This window comes from Priapulus caudatus, unplaced genomic scaffold (genome assembly GCF_000485595.1).
Source record: "Priapulus caudatus unplaced genomic scaffold, Priapulus_caudatus-5.0.1 Scaffold1514, whole genome shotgun sequence".
NCBI classification, from domain to species: Eukaryota; Metazoa; Priapulida; class Priapulimorpha; order Priapulimorphida; family Priapulidae; genus Priapulus; species Priapulus caudatus.
The window spans coordinates 11,435-22,202 of record NW_014578575.1 but is presented as its reverse complement, the minus strand read 5'-3'; the positions used below and the strand labels follow the sequence as shown (position 1 = coordinate 22,202).

Genomic DNA, 10,768 nt, shown 5'->3' with positions numbered 1-10,768 from the left:
GGGTTGTTACGATAGATGAGGGATGGTCGTATAGCCACTGTCCCCCCTCCAACTCAAGGTAATGTAACACTTAAACTGTTTTGGGGTTGTTACGATAGATGAGGGATGGTCGTATAGCCACTGTCCCCCCTCCAACTCAAGGTAATGTAACACTTAAACTGTTTTGGGGTTGTTACGATAGATGAGGAATGGTCGTATAGCCACTGTCCCCCCTCCAACTCAAGGTAATGTAACACTTAAACTGTTTTGGGGTTGTTACGATAGATGAGGAATGGTCGTATAGCCACTGCCCCCCCTCCAATCTAACGCAATATTTGGGGTTGTTACGGTAGATAACAGACGGTCATTGACGTCTTGTATACTTGTAGTTGATTGAGCGATTATTACAGTGACTACGAATGAGAACTCGCAGCCATAATATGAAAGCATTACCTAGTGCTGCCACCTGATGGTAGGAAACGCAATATAGACATTCGGCTTGCCACGTAATCTCCAAATCCACAGAACGATAGTTTTATGTGCATCAGCAGGCCCGTAGCCAGCTTTCTATTGGGGGGGGGGTTCGTTCGAACCCCCCGAACCCCCCCTGGCTACGGGCCTGCATCAGGATGACTACAAATTATGATATTAGTACGTAGGTGCTAGGTTAACTGTAGCTGGATTAACTAACTACTGATATTAGTAGCTGTGTGGACTTTAATAACTCCAACGATCTATCGCGGAGTGAAAACCTAGAGCTACGACGCACCCTAGAGACTGATGGGGAAATATTTCGTGGATCGAGCAACAAATGCGTTTGATGACCATATCCATCTCATCCGTTATCTTCTCCAGACTGAGAAACGACATCTTTTTGCCAGGTACTTGAAGTGTCAGCTGAATGTCAGAAAAAAAGATATTCTATTAAGAAGGCGACTTTCTACAAGCACAAGTGGAACATTGATGTTATTTAGTACCAACGACTACTCTACAATATGAATAATACTATCAAAGTATTTTTTAACACTTCTAAGAGAAAGATAGTATGTAGGCATTCCCAATCACACCAATTACATGATAGTATTATGTCACCAATGCTTTCGTTTACAAACAGTTTGAAAGTGAGTTATGGTAACGTTTTTTTCCTCATAGCTAAATTAACTTTCAATTGAACTTGCACATATTTTGCTTTAGTGATGCAAGAAGAGTTAGATCAGAGGGTGTAGTCACTGCCAGACATTCATAATACATTGCACTGCACTGACAACATACCAAAGAAGGAGTCTTGCTTTCCATGCCTTGGACCTCCAGATAATGTACAGAATGTTCTATCTGTCAGTGATCAATAAAATTTACATGAACGCAAATCATTTCATCGATAAATATAATCAGTTTAATAAAAAACTCGTGCTATTTATAATAATCGATCTGTAACTTGATGTTTTGACATTGCATTATGCTTCAACGCTTGCTATCATTTAATTCTTGTTCGGACCAATATTACAGAGTTTGGTTTTACGTTCGTGATCTAAATCATCATGCACGTTAATTATCAGTGGACTTTCTGTAAGTTCCTGTTTACTGTCCATGTACTAAACGCCTCTATCTTCTGTGAGGGCATTGATGTCGCAGTGACTGATAACTCTGTCAGCATAGTACAGCTGACGTTCCACATAAAATAGATCATTCTCACATACATACAATAAAGGGAATTTAAGATCAACGTACAAACCCTTGACATAGATTATTAGCACACAGAAGTAACATAGTAAAGGGTGATATTAGTCAGTAGATGGCACTTACAAGATCATAAATGCAGAAAGTGGATACATATAATAATACAATCCAATATTCTCACATTCCATTCACAAGATTTATAGAAATGCAACGAATATGGGAAGTGTGTAAGAAAAAAGAAAAGAAAAAAATACTGTATTGAGTTGGTTGTCTTACCTTTGTGGGAGCTTTTTGTCCGAGTATATACAGCCTATGTTTAGCAAGAACCTGTGAACCAGATAACGGGTACAAGATCAATCAAACAGATCCATATTTATATAGACATATAACATAAAATAACTATACACACATTACCACGTCTATATATGCATGATTTGTGTAAAACATACTCATACAAATCTGATTACAATTCATCCAAGACACTGTATAAGAGTGAATCTTCTCCCGCGTACCAATATTTTCATTTCGAAACATCCCTTGCCCTTCGCATCGATCCTCATCATCCGTGTAAACGACAGCGGCACATGATGCCCGACCGCATTCTTCACCGAATCTGAAAAGAAAAGAATACACGAAATGTTAGTCAAATATTGTACTTCATCGTTACTACGATAACCTTATGACGATATGTGGATTTAGCACCGATTTGTGTACGACTACTTTTAATCTCAACCCTTAGCATAGTTAGGCCAAAAAAGTACCATGTTTGGTGTCACCCGACCGACTCTGAGAAAATGTGCCGGTCCTAAACATTTTATTACCGAACTTTCCTTGCTTTTTTTGTAAAAAATGTAACAATCGATTTCACCTGAAGGAAATCAAATAAAACTTTTTTTTTGCATTCTTCAGCCTTGTTTTATGTTCATTTGTTCAAATAACATAGAAATATTTCACCTACGTTACTGCAGCCCTCGACACTAATGGTATAGTTCGATTGCCCGGGACAAGAGAAAGTCTATGTTGGACAAGTTATATTCTCTTGGCTAGTTGGCCTCAGCTTTCATGCTATCCAGTCTGAGCTGCTCCAGCTACTGCAGCATCGACTGTGTATGAGACCTATCCAGTACAACCCTAGGCCTTCATGGCCACGATGCGCTACTCCCAGATGGGCATTCACCATACTGATGACTGGTTATACCACTGTCTGCATGATGGGTGAACTAGTGTGAGTCTTGTGGTTAGGTATCTCTAACCGTGTAGCCCTCCGCCCTGCCACAGGGCTATACGGGATATAGTACGAGGAAACCAGGTGGAGTATCTTTGCAGGATAGCCAGGTATGATGTAGCCCGTGGGACAATAAACAAGACCAGAGCCGGCAAAATAAATGTGTTGGCTTTAGCCAGCCACTGTAAACTCAAACTCCAATCACCTGGGTTTGAACAAATCCCAATGTTTATCAAACATAAGCTATCACAAGTAGTGATGTCCCGGATGATCGACTACGAAATAAAGAAACTGTACTCACGCTGTGTGAGTCACAGTGTTTGTTCAGAAGTTTATTGACTCAAATGTTAAACATATTAATATAAGTCACCGAAAAAAGCAGCCCGCCACACCCAGATTTTATAATAGATCACCAGCGTGGCTGTGTACGTGCCGTACTGGCAGAGGCGGCATTGATTGATGTGGGGGTGGGGATGCACAATTGTTTAAGTCACGTGGGGCATGTTCATTACTCTATTATATGTAGGGGGTAGGCACCGCTGGTAAGAGAGAGCGACAGCAAAACTCTTTACTGGAATTGAGGAAAAAGCTGCAATTGGGAATGACACGCAATGAGCGTGCCGGCACGAAAAAATAAACGTGTAAATTTCATGTTCGTGAGACAGTAAATCTAACCTAAACCAAACAGTTAAGCACGTATAATATACTGTTACATAGCTTTTAGAATATTGTATGGTCTTGGTATGCTGCGAAGACTTATGTCTGGCTGTATGCACTCAGAGTCAAACAAGACTATTGTATAGGCCTGTGGCAGAGAGAAGAGCTATATGGATAGAGTTTTGGGGTATGATGACTAATGATCATGATGATGACACAGTCGCTTACAGTAGGGCGGGGGACACAGACGTGCTAAACTGATATCGTGCTATCCTCTACACCAGTGGTTCTTGACCTTTGGTCTATGGCAGAGGGGTCCATGGATGGGCTTCAGGGGGTCCGTGGATGGGCTTCAGGGGGTCGGTGGATGGGTTTCAGGGCGTCCGTGAATGGGCTTCAGGGGGTCCGTGGATGGGCTTCAGGGGGGTCCGTGGATGGGATTCAGGGGGTCCGTGAATGGGCTTCACGGGGGTCCGTGGATGGGATTCAGGGGGTCCGTGGATGGGCTTCAGGGGGGTCCGTGAATGGGATTCAGGGGGTCCGTGGATGGGCTTCAGGGGGTCCGTAGATGGGCTTCACAGGGTCCGTGGATGGGCTTCAGGGGAGTCCGTGAACCCCATTGTATGCAAAATTTTGTGTTTATGTGCTTATATGTACATTTTTCTGGTGAGGGGTCTGTAGCTTTCACCAGATTCTCAAAGGGGTCCATGACTCATAAAAGGTTAAGAACCACTACCTTACATGGAATATTTACAACAAGGTACTGCATCTGCATTAGCTCTGGAATTATAGCCCTCCGCTCTGCAGCAGGCCTGCGGCGGAGCGTAGGGCTATAATTCTAGAGCTACATGTGCATGAAGCTATACCTAGCTGCATAGATTTGGACTTGAGGGCTCATTTACTAGACAACCATAGAGCACCACCACACTAGGTGGACCCATGTACTGGTCACTTTACGTCTTTGGTGGTTCTTTTACTCATTACTGTTGGGTGCCATTTCAAGTTGTCATTTGAACGGTGAGGGATTCACAGTCCACACTGTTGAAAGCCAGTGTTTTACACCTTCAGGTACTCCGGACCACTCTACCCGAAAATGTCTAGTAGGCCGGCCTATACTTCTGAAAGTGAAAGCCGAGTACAGGCTACATTGAGCCTCTGAAGCAGTACGAAGCCGCCATCAGCCTTATTACTATTAGAAATGGCACTTTCTCAGGCTATCTCAGTATCTGTGTCGCTATCACTCTCACCATCCATCAGCAGAGCAGACACTACCTTAGCCCTAGCCGTGCAGAGAGAGCTACACAGTCACAGGGCTACAGGCTACACACCCACACTACAGCCAGGTAAGAGCCTAACAGAGGCAACACCTGAGCCAAAAACTCTGTGTGATGAATTCTTAATCTTAATTCTTAGTTCTTACCACGGATATTCTTAGTGATGTTACACAAGGGTGCCATTTTAATAGTTCTCCTAAAATCCACAACCAAAGTTATTCCTTGCAATCACAACACGAGATATTATGACTACATATTATCAAACGATAGAGTAACAGACACAACCCGATGAAAACAGTTGCGGAAGTTTGCAGCCTGAATCGAACAAGTGGTTTTGATATTAGCTAGTGCTGCCACCATGCAAACAACTTTCCACGTACCACACGTGACCCCGCGAGATTCAATATGTCAGCTTCCAGTATCAGAAGATTGGTCTCCAAGAACCTATTAAAGTTTTATGGGTTATCAGGTTAATATATGTATACCACAATTATTCTTAAATGTAAAACATATTTAAGTTTGCAGTGGGCATGCTGAATACCGTGCAAATACTACAGTGTACAAGTGTGCACTGTATTGTCAACTGTACTGTAGTGACTAGTGTGGAGTGTACACACTACACAGCCGAGCCCCTACGGTTCAAGGATAGAGATGATGTCCAGACCGGTGATAGGATAGGATGATGTGTATTACTGGACATGCTCTTTATCTTTGAGCCCTGTAGTCTGTAAATGTAATGGCAATGCCAAATTGTGAATTTGTGTATCTAAATACAGTGAAACCCCAATTTTATGCGCCCCGATTTAAAGCGAATTCGGATATAACGCGATAAGTCATTGGACCTTTTTTTTGCTCTTTCCGGAACTGAAAGGTTTTTTGGTGAGTTACTGTTAAGCTGGCCTTAGGCTTAGGTCGAAGCGACGATTGCCTATCGCGCAACTAAATGAGTTTACATGACTTGTAGCCAGGCCTCGAATTAAGTGACGAGAGGGGCAAGGCAATTTTTTGGAGGCATGTGAGAAATTGCCTTGAATTTTCTCTAAAATGGATGGGCACCGAGGCAATTTTAAAAGGCATCAAGGCAACTCTCACAATTTGAGAAGGGCACCAAGGCACTTTTGTAAAATAAAGGAAAACTCATAACAAATTAATACATCAAGCTCTGCTAATGGAAGTACAGTAACAGGGTTCAACGTACGTTAACTTTTTATTTCACTAGACCATCGGGCTAGTAACTGAGGAAAACCACCAGCCCTGACCTAACTTTCACTAGCCCAGACCCAGACCATTGTTAATTATGAAAAACTTTGTGTCATCGTATGAATTCTACTAAAATTTCTCTAAATTTACTGCACTTAGCAAGCTACACACCATACAGATCACAACTGGCCATTCTTGCACGAGCGTCGTTTCCCGCGCTTTAAATCGCGCGCGGGCCGAGTCCGGGCGTGCAGCATTTAAATATTCGTGTTCTACCACGTGCATACACAGGCGCACGATTTATCGATCGTCTACTGGCAGCGGTTGGCAGCAAGCCACGTTTACGGCTATTGTTTTTGCCGAAGGGTAGACTGGAATCCGGCCTCACGCTCTGCTAGACAATGCACACGCTCTGCGACAAACAGTGCGGCCGCGAACCAGTCTAGCCAGAGGCACCGACGGCAATTACAAAAAAGGGCAAGGCAGGTGACTGCTGTCGGTCGGGTTGGATTTTCAGGGGCAGTACGGCGATTGATAGGGGCACCGACGGCAATTGCCGTCGGTGCCGTCGGTTAATTCGAGCCCTGCTTGTAGCTGTGAGGGTCAGTTTATACGCTGATTTTCTTGAATCTCGATTTAGTGCGACCCCGCTTTTTTGTGATGACATTCCCCCAACGATCGCGTTATAACGGGGCCGCACTGTACATCATTACATGTAATGACATTGATGTTATATATAATCTACTGAGCATTTTATTAACAGTAACACCAACTAACGTTAGCTGTCTATAATTTATAGATTACTATAGCATAGCACTTAGAACTTCGGGTTAAATAGACTAGGCTTCCAAGGCATTGGCTTTGCTTTTGCTTTTGGGCCATGGCATTGGAATTAAGCTAAGTAACGCTGAAGGGTTCGTTGTCGTATCAGGTACTACATATAATACCCGAGGTACATATATGTATACACAAAGTGTACCAGACTTGTACTACAGAAGTGTACCCTAACCCTAACCCTAACCCTAAACACAGGGTATACAGGTCTGGTATACATATACGTACCTCGGGTACATATATGTAGTACCTGATACGACAACGACCCTTTCAGCCTAAGTAACAGGTTCTTTTTAGGTGCATTGCCCACAACAAATCTTATTCCTTTCATTCCTAATAATCAGGTCATCGCAGTGGATTGCAAGTTATCAGCCGCCGGTGTAGCACTGAGAAAGAAAATGAAGCCGTACACTCTGAAGAGTATGATTAATTAATAATACAGACTTGCATATTTAATTAAGACATTGTCATTCCTATTGATTTTATTTTATTAATTCATAGTATAAATCTCAAATTAATCTGACTTAGAGAGTGATTGCTAACTCATCAATGTATAGTTAATGATAATTTAATCATTAACTTCAGGTTCTAATTTTTTAACCATTTTACAGTGAGAGTGAATTCTTCGAGAATGAAGATGATTTAAAGAAAAGCGTGCTCGATAAAGCGCTAGCTTTTGTTCCCACTCATGGCTGGTCCCAGAAGGCAATCAGCAAGGGTAAGCAGCAATTAAGATTCATATGAATATTAGATCGCTACAGGATTTCATATGTGGCATGTTCTTGCCCCTGTCATATACCAAAACATTAGGAACATTAACCCTTGACTGAATTTGAGATGATTTCCACCAATTAGCGAGTTTCCTATTACAGTAGCAGTGTTGTTTAACCTTTTCCCGACAAACCAGTCAGGAAACCATCTAACCACTAGATGGCGCAGCATGCCAAGTGCAAATGTCAGTGGGGACATCCCTCCTTGACGGGTGGGTCACTTGATGACACCAATGGTCCTTCACCACCCTGTGTGTTACACATGTCGATACGTCTGACCAATAGTGCTGAGAATTAAACTGAATCTAATAAAAATTAATGCTTATACTCATAAAATTGCTCAATAATTTGCCTTTTGTGCACCAAGTCTAATACAAGAATGCCAGTGTTAAGTGACACAACCTATGCCCATACCCTAACCCATACCCTAACATGCACAGACAGACCCTCCTCGCACACCCCGATGTGTAAGGACAATTTCATCACATGTTACTTGAAGTCTTACTAAGGTTAAGGTTAGGATTAAGGTTAAGATTAGGGTTATGGTTAGCATTAAGGTTAGGGTTAAGGTTAGTGTTAAGGTCAGTGATGAGTTCAGGGTTGAGACTAGAGTTGTGACGTGAGCGTGTGTTGCATACAGGTGCAGAGGAACTCGGCTACCCGGGCGTCGCCCACGGCATGTTCACGCGCGGCGGCGTCGACCTCGCCCTGCACTTCTGCGACGCGTGCAATCAGACGCTCGCCGCGCGGATGAAGACTGACGCCGACGCAGTGCTCGACGCCCCGGCGGCGAGGTGAGGCGCGCGTCCGGTAGTAACGCGACAATCGCAGAAACGAAGACCATAACCGATCGATCGATAATTATCAATTAATAACCGATCGATCGATAATTATCAATTAATAACCGATCGATTGTTGACGCAGTCCCACGTGGTTGCGTGGGTGCCGGGGCGGGTTTCCGAGTAAAGGTGCGCGTCCAGTAATAACGCAACGACCTGCCAAAACAAAGACGATAACAGAGATGCCAACCACTACGATTTATCTGTATTTTATACGAATTTCTATTCCTTTTGCACCACTACGACCAGTTTGTATCAAACTACGAATTTCACTATGATCGGGAATTTTTGTTTGTTTGTTAATTATTGTCAATTTATTGTCATTTTTGACCCTCAGAATGAAGGAAATTGCATCTCAAAATCAAAAGTTTTTCCGGGGGGGGGCATGCCAGACCCCCCTAGCAAACTCGGGTCACTATATGACCCTCGAACTACTAATTTGATGGCCAGAAACTACAGATTGCTTCAAATATGTGTTGGCATCTCTGCGATAACCGATGGCCGATCGTCATTGCAGTCCCACGTGTGGCGAGAGTCCCTCTCTGCGTCACAAAAATCGGCTTTATTTCCTTACGAGACAGTGGGTAATTGACTTGTGCAGTAGCGTGCGTGTGAAACCCGCCTCGGTGAACGAATCGAGGGTCGTCAAGAATCCCAGCTTGCTGTGTGGTCCTCCATGTTTTTCGGCGGTGCTTATTGCCCGTGGATTTGTCGAAAAACAGAACGTTATCGATCGGAAAATTATAACGATATAATGATGAGATATAATATAATGATGAGATAATTCTTCGTCTTCTGTCCGTTGGCAGTCAAAGATACGATGAAATGTAGGTTAATCGGTCGAATATATTTATATCCGTGTTGCGAATTTATTAATTTATGATGATGTTTTTTTTGATGATTTGAGAAATTAATTTTTGTGCTTATTTTTTGGGGCAGGAAGCCAGTGAGAAGTGTGATTGGTGATGCAGTGCAGTCCAGACTCACCATGATCCACCCGTACATCGAGCAGTGGCCACAGGTTTGTACACGTACTTCTCTCTTTTTTAACACTTTAGACAAAACGTTGATAATTACTGAAATGCAGAGCTCTCAAGTTCCAAGCATTTTAATGTATGATATTTGCTACGGTGTGAAAATTGGCGCCTCCAAGTGAAGCTTATTGTGTGTATTAGCTTTTTACGTGAATCTGCAGGCACTTCAACCCTCTAAATTTTTGAAAGGTCTTAATATCCTGCAATTTGGTGCATTCTAGGTGATTTTTTAAACCGGTGTGTGTGCGTGCGTGTGTCTTGCTCAATGTACGAGACTTGTTAAGTCTCTTGGTGGCAGCACTGTCATTCATATTTTGTCACGTGATATGCAATAAATATAAATTATACTACAAACGCCTAGAATTAATCCCAACAAAGTCTATTTCAGTTTCTAGCATTGATTGTAATTCCTTTTGAACGGTTGACTGATGACGGATGAACTTTTGTAGGCACTGGGTTTGCTAGTGATGCCGCAGCACGCACCGGAAAGTGTGGCCCTTCTTCAGAACCTTGTTGATGACATCTGGTTCTATGCTGGTGACAAGTCCATCGATGTAAGCGCATTTTTATTGCTTTAGAATCCCTCTCTACGTTACAATAATCAGCTTATATCTTTACCAGACAGCGGGTCTGTTCGTGACATGTGTAATAGCCGTGTGCACGTGTGATGTTACCAATCTGCCGGTTTTTTTTACGTATGTACCTAGTATATGTACCTACCTATGTACCTAGTATGTAGCTCGGTTATCTAGAGAAGTAGAGTGCAGGGCATGTTCATAGCAGTCATGAATGGGACCATGGGTGCTTCGCACAGATATATATTTGTAGTCGGGTCCTTGTACTGTTGCCCGTCATCTGCACATCCCCGTATAAATACGTTTAAAAAAAATGAAACGCTTCTAGCTTGGCAAGCATAGCACGTTGAAAACATCTCCAAAGAAGTAGGAACCACCTGGGCCCCTCCATGTACGTGAGCACATGTGTTTGTCTCTCCTTACTTCGTTACTACGTTACTACATGTAACGGTGGCTGTAGGTTGACTGGTACACCAAGAGACTGACTCTAGCGTCGGTGTACGTGAGCACATGTGTATGTTCCTCCTTACTACGTTACTACATGTAACGGTGGCTGTAGGTTGACTGGTACACCAAGAGACTGACTCTAGCGTCGGTGTACGTGAGCACGGAGCTGTACATGACCCAGGACCGGTCGCCCGGCTTTGCCGACACGTGGCAGTTCATGGAGTCGCGCATCGATAACCTCTCCACTGCAGGAGAAG

General features: G+C 43.1%; 2 protein-coding genes across 2 annotated transcripts in view; one reads left to right on the top strand and one right to left on the bottom strand.

The window, feature by feature from the left end:
* Positions 1-5,122, bottom strand: part of LOC106816871 (leucine-rich repeat-containing protein 16A-like) — a gene marked incomplete in the record, with an annotated part of 42,577 nt that extends 37,455 nt beyond the window's left edge. The window contains 5 exon segments of the mRNA XM_014821512.1: positions 749-876; positions 1,252-1,311; positions 1,933-1,983; positions 2,169-2,269; positions 4,959-5,122. Coding sequence (XP_014676998.1) covers positions 749-876; positions 1,252-1,311; positions 1,933-1,983; positions 2,169-2,269; positions 4,959-4,995 — 377 coding nt within the window.
* Positions 5,123-5,199: 77 nt separating this feature from the next.
* Positions 5,200-10,768, top strand: part of LOC106816873 (ubiquinone biosynthesis protein COQ9, mitochondrial-like) — a 6,580-nt gene continuing 1,011 nt past the window's right edge. The window contains exons 1-7 of the mRNA XM_014821515.1: positions 5,200-5,281; positions 7,191-7,266; positions 7,458-7,564; positions 8,257-8,410; positions 9,395-9,476; positions 9,939-10,043; positions 10,624-10,768. Coding sequence (XP_014677001.1) covers positions 5,218-5,281; positions 7,191-7,266; positions 7,458-7,564; positions 8,257-8,410; positions 9,395-9,476; positions 9,939-10,043; positions 10,624-10,768 — 733 coding nt within the window. The 5' untranslated portion in view covers positions 5,200-5,217. The remainder of the gene's footprint in view (positions 5,282-7,190; positions 7,267-7,457; positions 7,565-8,256; positions 8,411-9,394; positions 9,477-9,938; positions 10,044-10,623) is intronic.